Here is a 17,231-nt window from a genome sequence, read left to right as displayed (position 1 = left end):
GGGTAATAGGCTCGATCCTAATAACTACCGAGGTATATCAATTACTTCAAATCTAGGAAAACTTTTCAACAGAATAATACATACTAGGCTACTTGAATTTGTAAACTCTGCATCACTGATAAGTGAAAACCAAATTGGTTTCAAGGAAAATTGTAGAACATCAGACCATTTATTCTCAATAAAAACAATAATTGACCACTACAAAAACAAAAAGGTTTATGCTGCTTTTATTGATCTTAGAAAAGCATTTGACACTGTATGGAGATTAGGTTTATTTTATAAACTTCTTGAATGTAATATTTCCCAAAAAATGTTCAATATTTTATTTTCAATGTATAGTAATACAATGAGTAGAATCAAATTTTCTGATGGATTAAGTGATGTATTCAATTCTGAGTGTGGTGTCAAACAAGGGGATGTCTTAAGCCCCACACTTTTTAATGTTTTTATTGATGGTATTGTCCATGACTTAAAAAATGGAAATTGTGATCCTGTACAAGTAAACAATATGCATGTAAATTGTCTGTTATATGCTGATGATATTGTAATCTTCTCAGAAAGCAAAAGCGGTTTACAAACCAGTCTTGATATTCTCAGTAACTATTGCTCAAATTGGAAACTCCAAGTTAATGTAGATAAATCTAAAGTTATGATATTTAATTCAAATGGCAAGCCTCAAGGAAATGAATTTAGTTTTAATGGTAATGAATACAAATTGTACCAAGATACTGTTATTTAGGTATTATGATGAAATGTAATAGGAAGTTTAATTTAGCAACAGCTGTGCTTATTGAAAAGGCCAGAAAGGCATGTTTTAAAATGAAAAGAATTATTGGATTTGATAACCCATGTAAACTTTTAGAAAAACTCTTTGATGCTATTGTACTTCCAGTTCTTCTCTATTGTAGTGAAATATGGGGAGTGGATCTCTCATCCAAAGATATTTCAAATGTTGAAAATTTTCACTTAAAATTCATTAAAGACATCCTTGGAGTGCACTGCAAAACATCCAATGCTGGTTGTTTAGCAGAACTTAAAAGACTACCACTTTGGTCCAAAATTTCCCTCTCAAGTATCAAATATTGGAATCACCTGAAAACTTCTGATTCTTTGGCCTTTAAACTTTACCAATCCACAATTAACTGTAATTCTTGGACTAAGAAATTATTTTCTATTCTTGATAATCTTGGATTCTCTAACATTACAAAATATACAGGTTCCATCCAACACCTTTTACCAAACATTAAACAAAGAATCGTAGATCAGTGCACTCAAGAGCAAACATCAAAAATCTTTGGTTCAGAAAAACTTGATCTCTTCAAGAAAGTATACTCAGGAAAAAGAAGTCCTTATGTTGATTTACTCAAAAAAAGATCTGAGAGATCCTCTCTTAGTAAAATTAGACTAAGCGCACATAAACTTGCAATAGAAAGTGGTAGATATATTTCCACATCAAGAAATGAAAGATATTGTAATGTTTGTAATACTGGTGTGATTGAGGATGAAGTACATTTTCTTTTTCACTGTAATTCTTACTCTAAGCTAAGAAACGCATTCTTTAGTAATATTTATAACATAACAAAGAAAAATATTAATCTTAGCAATGAGAAATATATGCTACAATTATGTATAAACACTAATATACAAAAAGTCTTGAAAGTTACTGTTAAATATATCAGAGACTGTTTTGATCTTAGAAGTCAATTACTTGACAATTCTTGAAAAAATATGTAAACATTATTTAATGTTGTTCAGTGGGCCTTTGCCAATTATTGTAATTGTGTTTGTGCCAATAAAGTATTTGTATTTGTATTTGTAATAAAGTCATGGGGAATGAAAATCACTTTGCTGCAAGCGTCAATTCATTATAAGCACCCAAATGAAAAAAAGGGGGAAACAAAATACTATAACAAACTACTTACAAAACATATGTTTTGAAAGTGTTTTGATAGTATAGCAAATCACATGCAAATGAGCTAACAAAACACTATAACAAGTTACTTTGAAAACACTCTAACAAACTACTAACAAAACACTTTAACAAAATACTTACGAAACACTCTAACAAACTACTAACAAAACACTGTGTTTTGATAGTATTCCATTAGTATAGAAAATCACATGCAAATGAGGCTAACAAAACACTCTAACAAAATACTAACAAAGCATAAGTAACAAATCATCAATAAACCACTAAATTTGAATTTTTAAAATTATAATTAGCAAATTCACAAGTCTTTGAAAACATCTAAACACAGTCTCATATTGAAACATATTATAAACATCTTGTTTCACAGTATTTTGAATTCCAGGTTTGACATTATTGTTCAATAGACAATAGCACACCATTCCAACATTTAAAAACACCAAGTTCGATTCATGATCATGCACTCTCTTATATCGATCATTCTCTGCAGTGAAATCCTTTGGTGTAAGAGATATAATTCTCAATCCATTGACCATTTCTCCATTCACATACAACATTTTCACAGAATTTTCAAGTATAATTATAATTCATTTAACCCAGTGCTTATAAACTGATCTAAGCTGGGTAGTATATGGATTAAAGGTCAATCTTAAAATGAACAAAAACCCAATAAAAACAGGCCATATACACATCCACATTCACAGATTGAAGGTTTAACTGTAGTCCAGTTTAAAAGAACTTTATGTCATGCAATAAATAAATACCTCTGTTATATCCAGATTCATCCTGATTTTGCTTTTTCCAATCAAGGATCAATATATATACTAACACTTTACATGTCCCTTCACCAATCTCTATGTTTCTCTCTGACCTAGTGCTGGTGGTTTGAAAATTGGCGCAAAACTAGTAACACAGGATATAAATAGATAAGTTGTTCTTGGAAGATTTTACTGCTCTTAGATAAGTCAACCCTTAACATGTCTGTTAATCAAATGAAATGCTAACAAAATATTAATTTGATGCAGACAAGTATAATGAAACACTTTCAAAATGCAATTTCATTCTGCAGAGTGTAATGAAACATCAATAAAACACCAACATTGTAATGAAACATTAACAAAATACCATGCCACCCCATCCTGTAAAGTATAGCATTGATGTTTCGTTAAATGCAACACTTTCAAAACATACTAAGAAAATATAAAAGTATGATTTGGTAGTGTTTTGAAGATATTTTGAAAGTATTTTGTTAGATTTCTTTTTCATTTGGGCATGTTCATTATAACCCTGTTTTATTTTATATGAACTTATGAAAATTCTTGTCGAGATACTGTATGTGTACATAAATTCATTCATCTATTCAAAATTTAGCGCAGTCACCAGGTATATTGTATATTTAGGGAGAGGGCTAAAATAGGCTGAGCCTGCTGCCTAATCCCATTCACATTAACATCAGTGAATAAAATATTGTTTAAATTAAATTATATTGGGGTTGGCATAATTATGAGTAAGCACTACACATGTTCACACAATGTATTAATAAATGATTTATTAACAAAATTATTGAATTAGCACATCATTGTCAGTGCAAAAGCAGTTAAAATATGAAGATATAGTACATTAGACACGAAGTGTCATACATCATTACTGGATTTAATAAAATCGATTCAACTGATACATGAATTTATCTATAAAAATATTTGTTGTAGTGTGAAGTTAAGCAGAATTTCATCATCAAACATTGTGCCACAAAGCAATCTAGAACAAGATGGCTCTAATCTTGAGATGCAAAAGGTGCAAGAAAGCATGCAGGACATCGAAGAAAGGGTGTTCAACTGGCAGCAAAAAGAGTTCAGCAAGGTCAGTTTATAGAGTATAGATAGGAAGAGAAAAGAATTGATGGAACCAATTTCAATGAATGTTGTGAGTTAACAATGCAAAACATTGAAGAATAATTGATTGATGAAACAAAATATTGAAGATTTGATGAATGGAATGACATAGGCATTACAGTATTTTCATTTGAAAAAAGAAATGACTGTATTTTTGAAACATGTTATTATGACTGTAAAATAGTTCCTAGAAAATCAATACTTTCAAACATGAGAGTTAATTGTAACAATGAAGTTTTAAAAAATAAAACATAATGATGAAGGATCCAACAGAAGTTTTACGTATAGTACATGTATATAATGTCTTTATAGCGAGAAGTTGTGTTTTACCAAAACATTGCAAACTGCACAACACAGCTGGAGAAGGACTACAATGCTCAAGTTACAGAAATACTGTAAGTTACATGTATGAAGAATGGTTCATCAGAATTCAGTGAAAGATCAGTGAAATCAGGTTCTAAAAATAAATGTTTATGAAAAGTATTATTTAATGATCAAATAAAAGTGCATGGTCTTCCAATATGGAATATGAAAATATTCAAGGCAATGTTTCTAGACAGTGTTGGTAAGTAACAATGTGTAAAATATGCTAATGATGTCAATTTCTTTAAATCCATCCAGGAGCAGAGGTCAACCAACCAACAGATTATTTACATATGTGGACCATGATAATTTCTCACAAGAAGATAAGGTAACTTCTATTTTCTGAATCTGTAAATTCTTCTTCAGTGGAAACTTCAGAGGGATTTTGAAACATAACTCACTGTCATAGTGTATTTACTATCAGCTAGGTTAAGGATGCCCATAGGAACTGTGCCTTAAAATATTGCAAAAAATCAATATATTATTGATATCTTTTTTATTAGCATGAGTTTTACTTTAGTGGGAATTGTACTAATGCATATGTATGTATAGGGTTTCAACCGAGTTCGGCCAAAGCGACATAATGTACATCAGCTGTTTGTCATGTGACATGGTTAAAATTAGAAAAAATATGTATGGATATAAATATCGTAAAAGTTCAATGAAATACGGATAATTTTTCACTAAGAAGTTGATTGTGTTTTCTTAAAAACAAATGTCTTGACCCGAAAAGTGCTGGGAGCAACTTCCCCATTCCCGGGAATTATATAAAATTTAGCTGTCTTTTGATAAACATCGTGCATTTACACTATACGCATTGAAATAATGTAAAATTACAGAAAAAATCATCAGCGCACAACTTGCTCCCAGCACTTTTCAAAGTAGTAGGGACAATAGCTATATGTGTACAAAATATCATATTTTATAGTTAAGCTGATATCGTTCAACTTTTGGGATTTTAGAGGGGTTGTGCCTGTGATTGTAGTACGTTTGTGTATAAAAGTGCATGAGTGCGGCTTTATAAGACATCTATTCGATATCAATTTAATGAGGCCTAATCTAGTTGGAAATTACGAAAATGATATGATAAAAAAATTCAATTCTTGGAAATAAATTTGTATGTATTATGCCAAGAAAAATTAGAGTGAAATTTTGTTACCTTGCCTTTATTGTAGTTAAATGGGGGCACTTTCAAGATATGGACCATTTTTCGTGTTTTTATACACAATTACATACTAAACTCCCTTAAAAACAAAGTAATTGAAAAATAAAAAAAAAATGTAAATGATGAAATAGTTTGATTTTCACATATATCATGCGATTTTCATTCCTCTTTTAAAAAATGAAAAGAAAATCAGAGGTAGCCTTTATTGCAGTGAAAAGGGAACATATCAAAACACAAAAATAGGACTTATTTTATCCAACTAGACATTTATATAAGATGCAATGGGTTTACATAACATCAACAAACGATTGTAATACTGTATTAGTTTCTAAAAATTAAATACTTCTTACATTATGAAATAATTTTCTCTCCATGCTTTATTTCTTCTTAACACACGACGTTGTTTTACGTGGAAAAAAGAGGGGGGGGGTAAAAAAAGGCGACAAAATTACGAAATTTACCAATATCGTGTATTATACAAAAAATAAAATATTTTGGTGATTGCATTTAATTGATTCAAAGACTTTTTTAAACTCAAGCTAATCCATGCATAATTAAGTCCACAGTAAAAAGGAATGTGTATAAACTCTTCAACATGTTCAAGGAGAAAGACTAAAATCGTTAACATTTCAATTTGGTTGCAGTGTTTGTTTGTTTTTTCTAACTCACTAATTGAAAAAAAAAGAAGATAAAATTAATGAACCTGTACCTAGAAATTAATACCTCAAAATAAATTATGTTCTACAAGTGATTATCAATTTTAAAAAAACCCTGATGTAAATAATAGAAATGCCAGAATGAGCCAGCTTTCAATATGCACAGTCTATAGAGCTTCCAGGTATGCAAGATCAGCGAAACATTTTAGCGCAATTTGACGTCATTTTGATTGTGATGTTATTGTTTTCAATTGTGACGGCAGTCAAGGGTACTGTGATGTGCCTGAGTTGACGCTGCGTTAAAACGTATGCGCAGATCAAGTAGATTGGGCCTCGTTAATAAGACTGTGAAATATTGATTAATGCATTCAAAAATATGACTTATTTTTAGTTAGATCACGCTTATGAGAATTAAATTTCACGTTTACAAGTTTCAATAATATCTCGATCTGCATCTCAAGTGTAGAGAAACTGCATGTCAAACTAGTCTATGACGTCATATCTGTCAGTACAGCGAGATCAAGTTGAGTTTAATTTTACATTCAAATAGTGTTTTAATGACAAGATAAGTTACACATTAATTTATATTTACAATAATAAGGAGAAAACAATGTATGTAAAAGTTTATGAAAAAGAAAATTATTATTTATTCGCCGAGATTCATATGTGCAGTTTCACTGTGACATCGTAATCGATTTCCTGAAACTCTGCATAGACTGATATACCTTTGGCAGTCCTTAACCTTGCTGTTTACATGTATTACTGTAATACATTCTCTGAAAGATTGGTATGGGGTCATATATCAAGACAATGGGTGTATGTATTCGTAAATCTAAATGCAAGAGAGTACAATAGAAATATTTTTAGCTGTGTATAACCACAATAAACTAGAACTCTGTGACAGAAGGGTTTTCATTACTATAAATAGGGAATTTCATCCAGCTGTCAATGTTGTTACACAGTAAAACTTGCATATAATGAATTGGTGCTTACAAGAAGTGATTTTTCTTTCCCATGGCTTTAAAATATGGTTTTCAAATTTAACAGATCGAATGAATTAGTACATTCATAATGAATAAGAGTTGTTCATCCCAAGCACTTTGTTATGATCTGTACACTTAAGATATATTTCACATCAGCAGACCATGAAAGAACATATTTAACAGATATCTGCTTGATTTGATAATAATGTACATTACTTTTTAACATGTATCTTTCCGAAGTTTCGCCAGTGGTTTGATCGACTTTTTTAACATTGTAGGCTGTAATTTTCATGACAAACTCACCAAAGGAAACACCTACAATCCTAGCAGATAAAATGGCACATCTACGCAGACGAAAAATTGGTGGTGGAAAAAAGTCGAGAGAGAGGTACAGACAGGGTTCTGACAATGAAATTTTCAATTACTTTATGTTTTTTAAAGTCTTGATCTTTGATAGACATACAAAGTGGAAAAACATACCAGTATGTAGATTCAGCATTCCGTTTGATAGTGAAATCATTAGTGTAATCTATTTTACAGGAGTAGTGCATTTGTCCCTAAGCTTAACATTGTGGAGGAGACTCCCTCTGAGGAGCTCAGGAACAAGAACCACATCATGGCAGCCCCGGCACAAGTCATGTACATCATGGCTGATCTGGGACCTAAGGACCGGTCAGTTTTATACAGTGAACTTCTACCTGCTCAATTTGAATCAGCCAGAAAAAACCCATTTTGTGGTGTTCTTGCATATGAAATATGTTATTTTCATTGATATGAGAACAAGGTTTCATATGCCCATACCATAATACATGTATCCATCTTTTTTTCCTCTTCATTTTGTGACAGCTACAGATGTTTCTATTTATAGACCCTATGAGGACGGGGATGAGGTCATCTTGTGTTCTCTACAGCTGGACGCTAACGGTGTCTTGTGTATCAGGCCAGACTTCAACAGAGGGAGGAAACCTTATGTCGCCGAGACCGCTAGTCTGGGAAGGGGTAGGGAGCATCCACTCCATAATGCTTGCAGTTTAACAACAAACTTTTCTTCTCTTGTTGCTAGTGTCCCATTGGCCGAACTTTGTTTCATTGAATGAAGCTCTGATATTCTTTCTTTTATACATTTCTCTAACAATTCACATCTGCATCATATGCCAGTGCATTAAAGTTTGCTTGATTAGATACTGAGGATTAAATACTGTGGTAGTTTATAAATATCACAACTATTACTATAAATTTCAGGAATATAGATGTATTTTATTCTTTTGCAGAGGTTTTTGAATATACCATTGAGCATGATTCAAAAGTTATGAGTAGGTAAGTGACAAAATATGCATGTAATTTGATTTTTTTTCTTTTTGAGAGCAATTCTGTTAAATAAAACTACAATATTCATTACAATATGCATTGTTGATATTATTATGATTGATTGCAGACAAGATCAGGACAGAGAGATGAAGATGTATAGAGAGGTTTACAGTCGTCATAAAGACTTCCTGTCAGCATGTGTCGGGCATGAATTTGAACTTGTGAGTATTCTTTGATAATGATAGTTTTTACCAGTATGGAAAGCAGGATTTTTTATCCTTCTGATTTGCTACAATGTTTTCTATTTTTAGCCTCCTCCTGAAGTGTTGCGGCTTGTGGTCTGTGGGGAAATAGGTTTGTTAAGAAATTCTTCCATTTACTTTTATTTTTTTGCCTTGTTCATTTGCTTTTTAATCCAAATTAATTTTTTTTAAAAAGAAATACACACATTTAAATATCTGAACCCATGTTTATCTATTTCTTTTCAGAAAGAGCCAAAAATTTTGAATATGATGATCTTTATATTCACTTCTTTGTTGATATACCTAAGAGTAAGTCATGTTTGATTAAGTTTTACAGCAAAGATTAATAGATTTTCTAATAACCTTGTCATATTTACCAGAAAAAGTTTTTTCTCTTTGTAAAGCTTTGTAAGAAATACCTGTAATTATTTTACAGATTGGAAGGTGGACAGACATCAGCAGCTATCCTGGGTAACCCAGACCTGTGCTACAAAAGTGGAAGGCAGGGTAAGACATACTTTTGTGACAAAATTTGGGCATTTCAAAAGTTTAATTAAACGAAATAGCAAAGCATATTTTTTCTTTTTGTATGTTTCCAGGATGATGTGGCACATTTTAGTTTCCCTTTTGAGTTTGAAATGTTTTATAAAGATGAAACTTACATTGAAGAAAATAAAGGTAATGTACTCACTGAATATATTGCAGTCATAGATATATATGGCACGCCAAATTCACAAAAATGAGCTAAACATAGTTTCACAGTCGATAAACTAGGTTTATTGGTTGTAAACTATAGTTTACGGACTGTAAACTATAGTTAACAACGTTAATCTATATTTTACGTCCGTAAACCATAGTTAACGCGATAATCTATGTTTCACAACCGTAAACTATACTTGACACTGAAAACAATCATTTGCGATTGCAAAACATAGATTATCTGATAAATACAGTTTCACGATTTGTAAACTATAGTTTACAAACCGTTAACTATAGTTAACGATCTGATAAATATAGTTTCACGATTTGTGAAACTATGATTAACAACTCTTAACTATAGATTACGATTGTAAACTATAGTTTACAAACGTGAATCTATGTTTATCAACAAAATCTATTGTTAACGCTTATTACAGACAGATAAACTTAGATTATCATTCGTAAACTATAGTTAACAACCGTTAAATATAGTTTTACAGATGAAAACTATACTTAACGAATCGTTAACTATAGTTTACGGTTTGTAAACTATAGTTTACAGTCGATAAACCTAGTTTATCAAATGTGAAACTAGGTTTATCTCATTTTTGTGAATTTGGCGTGCCATAGATATACAAATCTTAATAGTAAAACTAGTATCTGCATGTAATCTGTTCATTAAGTTTCAAACACTTCCATTGATTATAAATGCATTTCCAATGCATCTGTCAGAAGTTGATTAGAAATAATTTTGAAAACCTCACATCATTTAAAATTGTTCATTAGAAATATTTATTTGCTTTCAATTTCATTCTATTTCTTTTAATCAGGAAATTATTTTGATCATTATAGATCCATTTCCCCATTTTCCATTCATCCTTATGGAGGTGTTATCTCTGGATTCCTGGAACAGATTTAGGACAGAGGGCTACACTTACCTAGCTATCCCACCTCGCCCAGGTGAGCTATAATTATATAGAATGACATAATCCATGCTTTCTGTATCTGTCCCAAGTAAACATTAACACTGTCAACACTTTAAAGGACCTGTTTGTATTTCCCATCTGTTTTATTCATAGAATATATTTGTATACTGGAAATCACTTTTTATTTGCGAGAACTTTATTTTCGAGCAATTACGCAAGATGGAATGCTCGCGAAAATTTCATTCTTGCGTATAATAAAATTCCTTAATATTATATAGAGCAATGACCACAATTCATGAAAAATTTTGTCTCGCTAGTAAAGAGTCAATGACTATCTAGCGAAAATAAGGTGTAGCGAAAATTTCATTCTTGCGTATAATAAAATTCCTTAATATTATATAGAGCAATGACCACAATTCATGAAAAATTTTGTCTCGCTAGTAAAGAGTCAACGACTATCTAGCGAAAATAAGGTGTCGCGAAAATTAAATGATCTACAGTATAGCAAGAATCTATAAAAACTGAAGTCATCTTACATTACTTTTCTTATTTACATATTCTCTAAATGCCCCAGAGGATGCTTGAGACCATTTTACATTACTTTGGAATAGAAGAATGTTAAATGTCTCTATACACTTGATTTTTAATAAACTTTTTAACAAATCTGCTTTATTTTTAGGAGTATACAAGGAGACTGTCCACTGCTGGCGACCTTTAGGGCCATCCTTTGTTTCTGAGATGAGGAGGTTTTTCATTGGTGGATCCCCAGAGCTAGAGGACCCTACATATACTGCTATTCCATCCACTTTTGATGTAAGGTTCTAAAAGATTGTTTCAGTGCACTTATAAAAACAGTTTTCATATTTTAACAGCTTTGGCAGAAATTATGAATCACTCACTAATTCATTAATACCACTAAGATAGAGATAAGATACCTGTAAATAAAATATATGGCACATTTATATGTAGTCCAAATTCATGAATATGCCAACCATTCAATACTCAGTGATTGCACTAAATTAGGAATATGCCAAGATATTTATGGTCCAAGTTATGTCTTGACCTTCTCCAAACACATTCAAGAAAAAAAAATGTGCTGCAAAGTAGATCCATTTTTATACTGGGTACATAATTTCCAATAAAAAAAATCTATTGTTCTCTTTTCTTTTCAACAGGGACCTCATTTGAGCAAGTATGGATTTCGCACTGAAACAACAGGAAGTGTGGATGTTAAATTCAATGTGATAATGCAGTCTAGGTAAACAAAACATTATTTTCATCTCATGCACAAGATAGCCTTATTAGATTTAAAATATACATTCATGTACTTTGACAAAGACTACAACAAGAATAGCAGGAATATTACTTTGCCCGTTATATGATTTATTGGTAAATGATTTTCTCTTGAAGGTCATTTTTGGAAAAGAAAGCCAGCAAGAAGTCACTGGGTTCTCTCTTGGATACCCTTGGGTAATTTTACTTTTTATATGACTTGCTAAGTTGAAAAAACAAAAAGGTTAAGACTAACTTGCTGAAGGGCCATAATCATTACTTCATCAATGATAGATATCTCACTATTTCCTTAAATATTTTCATGTGTCCAGAACTTTACAACAAAATTTTATTTCTCTTTCAGAATTAATACAGTACAACAAAACATTCAGTCTGTATTAGGTATGTGTATATACATATGTGCAAATTTCTAATTGAATACTACTTTTCCGCTTCAACAGTATGGAGTATTTGTACATAATTATTATTTCCTTAAATGTATTGTTAGTGTGTATCTACTGTAGAAGTACTTTTTTCCGCATGGTATTTATTTACGCTATGTACGCGGTCACAAATTTTCCTCGGAAATTTGTCCAAGCATACTTAATATAAATGTAAGGCATATGGTGACAATTTAGAAAATCTGTGTAATTTTCTACCTGTGGATTAAAAGGAAACAGATATTTCGCGGAATTTTAACCACATGGAGAAAAGTATGTCTACAGTATTTTTGTTATCATGAAAATAATAAATATCAATGTTTTTTGTAAAAGGTGTTTAAATTGTGCTCTTATGCTGCTTCAGATGCTTTCAAGAAAGCACGACAAAGGATGGTGATTGCCAGAGAAAATGCCACCTGGGAGTTGTTAAAGGACTCAAAACACAGAGACGACCTGTTTTCAAGGACCAATAAATGAATAAAGTGATACTCAATAAAAACTGAGAATTGAATTTAAAATCTGTGATAGGTTGGTAGTCTTAATCAAAACAGGCTCCTCTGTGTGGAGAATTTATAGATTGAGATATGAACTTCCAAATGTACATGAACCTCATAATTTACATGATTAAGTCTAGAAATAATAGTACTTGAATGGTCAGTGTTTTTGCTTGCGAGAGAATCACTAAATTGCTATTTGGATTACATGTATAAGTAACCAATACCCATGATACCGATGTGGGTTTGTTACTTGTATTTATATACTCAACAAAAAAAGAAACGCATATTGTTTAACTCGTAAAAGAATTTTTTAAAATATGCATGGAACAAGTATCTTGTATATCATTGGATACCTGTGACCTTTTTAAAGAACAACATGGGGTTTTAAAACCCAAGTGTTGAATTATCTCCCTTGATTAAACGTGTTTATAAAAGTACTGTTTTTCAAGATTTCTTCTAAATCGGGTGTCTATTTTCGTTGACATTTTGGATTTAGAGAAACTATTAACACTCCTATTAAACCCATGTTTAATATTTGATTGAAGTGTTGATGCTTCAATGCCACGCCGAAGCAAAGATGAACACAACCAGACTAACGATGATACTAAATGGAGCTACGCAACAGAAAGTTGCAACTGCATTTGGAATACATCAGTGGGCGTTAAACTGTTAAACTAACGTCGGAAGACCAAGAATTGACCGTCTGCAGGTAACCACACCCAGACAGAACCTTCAGCCCCCCCCCCTTATCAGCACCTCACGCGATTCATAACTTGCTGTAAAAACTGCTGCAACAATTGCTGAATGAAAAAATCAGCATAAAAGTGCAAAAATTGTTCCAAAGAGACTGAAAAGAGCTGGTGCTCGTGCACGATATCCGTACATCGGAAATCCACCAGCGCTTAGACGTCGCAAAGGATATATGGATTGGTTAAGGCGTTATGCCCCTTGAATTTGGAGGCGTCGACAATGACAAAAACTTCACTTTCCTACTTACAACACAGGATGTTTAATTTTTATTAACAACCCTCTAAAATCACTTTAAAAAAATAGGATTAAACTGAAAACACAGATTATCATGTTTAATCTGAATATGCGTTTCTTTTTTTGTTGAGTATATATACATTTTTACAGTAACTGTTATCTATGTATGTAGATGTTCCTGTATTATTAAAATAAAGAAAATCCGTCCATTATTTGCATTCTTATGTAGTTTATCACTTTGATATTTAGAAAATTTTCTTTAAAACCAGTATCAACATATGATAAATACTGGTCAGCTCTTATAAAATATGCAGTATCAGTTTTCTGAAACACTTTTTCAAAAAGTTTTTGCTGCTAATCCATTAATCATTTGGGCAGTCCCTATGTGTAAACTATTTTTTATACTTTATATCAAGAGACTAGGAATCATCAAAGCACCCATGGGCCTTATCTACCATTATGTAAGTGAAGTGATTTCACATTTTTAACTTGGTCTGGGTATTGGCTGGAAATTATGTATTAACATTTTTTAAACTGTTTTGCTATATGTATTGTAAAATATTAAAGGACAGTTAAAAAGTTCTTTTTTCCCATTTAATTAACCTCTATATATAAGCAGAGTGTGATGCAAAAAAGTTCTAATGGATTTCACTACAATTTTGGAACGAAATGCATCCATACAACAACCTTACCATTTGATACTGATTGGCATGAATGAAAACCTTCCTGACATCTTTAATTTAAAATTTTATTTACAAAATCCAAAGCCCCAGCAGTATGCTAGCATATATTTTTTTTATAACAAATCCTAACATACAGGAATATTGATTGTATTGCACAGTCCAATATTTAAGGCAAAAAAAAAAATTTTATTTCTTGGTTCTCAGGCCCTCCCTCAGCTCTTCCAAGGGTGCCTCATTGACCCTTTTCATTGCTAAATCAATAAAATATAAACACCAAATCACCTCCCTCATCATTTTTTGAGGTTTTGTACAATGTAAAAAGCTGCCTCATCATGTTTTGGGGGCAATAAAAAAGAAAAAAAATGCCTCCCTCCCTCATCATATTTCTTGAAAAAAGGCCTGAGAACCAAGTAATTAACTTTGCATGGCCTAACCTATATTTTTTTTAGAGTCACCAGTCCCAAGTTATTGAGGTTCAAACAAAATTTTCATTCTACTTTATTTTATTAATCACTTTTTCAAAATAAGTTCTTGAAAAACAACCTGTTAAATTTAAAATACATGTACTAGCTAGTATATTTGTATTCACAGCTGCCTATATCAAGTTCTGCTAAACATTTATGATGAAATATGGACAAAAATCATTGAAATGCAAGGAATTTATTTAAATAAATGAAAAAATTAACATCGATTATGTTGCTGCAGTGTTGGTAAGATATGATTTCATCATATTCATCAAAGTCTGCACCACAGTCCTGGAATTCAATATCTGTATATTGGAATTCAATATCTCTAAACTCTGAATTCAATATCTCTAGACTCATTGATTCATCAATCATCCTGTGGAATCACAATGTAGTGCTGATAAGGTACTAATTTCTCCTTTTCGTGACAAGTGTGAATCCACTTTGGTTTCACAAATACTAGTTTAGGGTGGTCAGACAGTGCCTGAAATGAGAAATCAAAGGAGCCAAGTTATTTCTTGCTTATTAAAATTACATGTATAAAGCAACAGCATGAATATAATCATTGATGGTCTATAGCAAAGAATTTTTACATAATATTTATACAATGAATGCACAGTGTAGTTAATTTCATTTTCATTTCTCTAATATTTTGGTATAATTTCAACTTACATCATCAAAATTTTTATCCCAGTCAGAATTTGTGACAACATAATGGACTTTATCATTCATGTACTCTTCTATCTCCCTGAAAATAAACAAGTCAAATTTACAAATAAATCCTTCAAAAAGTACTTGAAAATAATACAAAAGTCCACCAATGGTTTTAAATCCTACCCATTATAAGCTGTGATGTATCTTGTCAGCAGTCTTCTCTCACCACTGGGAAAATCTCCATACAAGAAAAAATGCTTGTCTGTGAAATAATCCGGTAAATCGGGCAGGCCAGAATCATCACTATCGTCTGCTTTTTTGCTGGCTTCTGATTGGTGGGATGTAGAGGGCTGAGGATTTGAGTTATTTTTAGATGGCGATTTTTGGGGGGATTTCTTTGAAGGTTTGTCTTCATCAGTAGAATCACCATAGGGATTGCTCTTATTTGATTGTGAGGCCAGTTTAGCCTTTACTCTGAAATGTAAACATTTTGTTATATAGGACTTCAGCTGTGATTTAGCATTAAGCAAGAAAAACCTGTGGCACAATCTTTGAATATCAAGTATGGACTTTAAGACATACTTCTCCAGTTCATCCTCTGTATCCCCTCCTGAGTCTGTGTCTCCCCCGTAATCCATCGGAGCTTCCTCTCCCCCAGAATCTGTATCCCCATCAAAGTCCACACCCTTCTTTGTTTTACCCTTTGGAGTGTGCTTCTCTAGGGAGGCCTTGCTCTCTACAAAACAAAATCAGACATATATTTATTAACTGGTCTAAGGAAGGAATATTTATTTACATGTTTTAATGCCACCAAATGATCAACCTTTTGGTTTAGGTTTTTGGACTGGTGTCTTTACAACTGGTGTGTTGTCATCATCGGACTCCTCCTCACTTGTTCCCTCTGGTGTATCTGCATCCCCAAGTCTGTATCTGTATTACACAAATGACAAAAGTTAGAGTAAGTCATTATCAAACTGTGAGAAATACCTGTACATTGAAAGAAGGATGAAGACACTTGCTTATGTGTTTATGTTCATGTCCATTCATATGAAGCAGAACATCCTTTGAGTATCAGTACATTTATAAGAACTCACTTTCTCCAAGGTAGAGGTTTCTTCTGTTTATACATATGTTGTATCCATTCTTTCTTTACAATTTTCCCTTTTCCTTTCACCTGATTGTACTTGGGTGTATTTTGAAAAGCACATCTGCAGAAGAAGATGAGAGTTATGTATCCAAAATGTTCTAGAAATGATGAAATCAGCCATTATGCTCCTTTGTAAACAGTTCTCATAATAAATGATTATTACATGAGGTGTGTGCATCCCTTCTTCCAGTCTGGTTTGTATACAGCTCCCATCTCTGTGGCCATGTCTCGTAGTTCTCCCCTGAATGGATTTTGGAAACCACTCAGCACAAATACAACTCCCTTCATCAGCTTGTGGAAAGGCTTGGCCTGACCTGATGTGTCCGCTGCAAAAAGTAGATGTACATGTATATAGTATAAATTACTGTAGCAGAGATTTTAAACCAAGATTTACTGATTTGATAACAATTCAAAGCAACATACATGTACATATCTGGACAATTTTCTAAAAATTAAATTAAAATATTTTGCTTGATTTTTATAAAAAAAATTACATCCATTTTCTGAAGACATATTGAAAAGAAAGTCTATATCTTACACACAATTTGGTCTTTTGATGCAGTGGAGCTGATACTGGTTGACTGTTTCTTCATGGGAGGCTTTTATCTCATCACTCCCATGTTTCTTAAGGGATGATGCAGTGCATCCAATCTGAAAATGTAAATAAAAGGCTGATACTGGTTGACTGTATTACTTTATAGCATGGGAGAGCTTGTTTTTATTTTTTGTTATTTTTTAGGGAGAAACAGGAATGGTTTAGCATAGTTTATTGTATTTTATATACATATATTTACATTTGCAAATGTTTGCCCTTATATAACACTATTTGAACAAGGTGTTTTTACATCTCGGTAAAACATGTTCATCATGGACATAAATTGATTGTTTAGTCATAAGCGAATTACATAATTTCATAGTGACGTCATAAG

At 32.1% G+C, this 17,231-nt stretch overlaps 1 protein-coding gene across 1 annotated transcript in view; it reads left to right on the top strand.

Annotated features, from left to right (window-relative positions):
- LOC134253250 (uncharacterized) overlaps nt 1-17,231 on the top strand; it is a 39,932-nt gene that overhangs the window by 2,947 nt on the left and 19,754 nt on the right. Inside the window, exons 2-19 of the mRNA XM_062735766.1 lie at nt 3,637-3,787; nt 4,132-4,214; nt 4,441-4,510; nt 7,265-7,374; nt 7,527-7,658; nt 7,855-7,985; nt 8,258-8,303; nt 8,422-8,515; nt 8,606-8,648; nt 8,783-8,845; nt 8,973-9,043; nt 9,136-9,214; nt 10,088-10,195; nt 10,841-10,974; nt 11,337-11,419; nt 11,572-11,631; nt 11,798-11,835; nt 12,238-12,344. Of these exons, the coding sequence (XP_062591750.1) occupies nt 3,637-3,787; nt 4,132-4,214; nt 4,441-4,510; nt 7,265-7,374; nt 7,527-7,658; nt 7,855-7,985; nt 8,258-8,303; nt 8,422-8,515; nt 8,606-8,648; nt 8,783-8,845; nt 8,973-9,043; nt 9,136-9,214; nt 10,088-10,195; nt 10,841-10,974; nt 11,337-11,419; nt 11,572-11,631; nt 11,798-11,835; nt 12,238-12,344 (1,603 nt within the window). The remainder of the gene's footprint in view (nt 1-3,636; nt 3,788-4,131; nt 4,215-4,440; nt 4,511-7,264; nt 7,375-7,526; nt 7,659-7,854; nt 7,986-8,257; nt 8,304-8,421; nt 8,516-8,605; nt 8,649-8,782; nt 8,846-8,972; nt 9,044-9,135; nt 9,215-10,087; nt 10,196-10,840; nt 10,975-11,336; nt 11,420-11,571; nt 11,632-11,797; nt 11,836-12,237; nt 12,345-17,231) is intronic.

Source organism: Saccostrea cucullata, unplaced genomic scaffold, assembly GCF_032062105.1.
Source record: "Saccostrea cucullata isolate Sc308-1 unplaced genomic scaffold, CSIRO_AGI_Scuc_v1 ctg28, whole genome shotgun sequence".
NCBI lineage: Eukaryota > Metazoa > Mollusca > Bivalvia > Ostreida > Ostreidae > Saccostrea > Saccostrea cuccullata.
The sequence above is the reverse complement of the archived record's forward strand: the minus strand, read 5'-3'. Positions and strand labels throughout refer to the sequence as shown.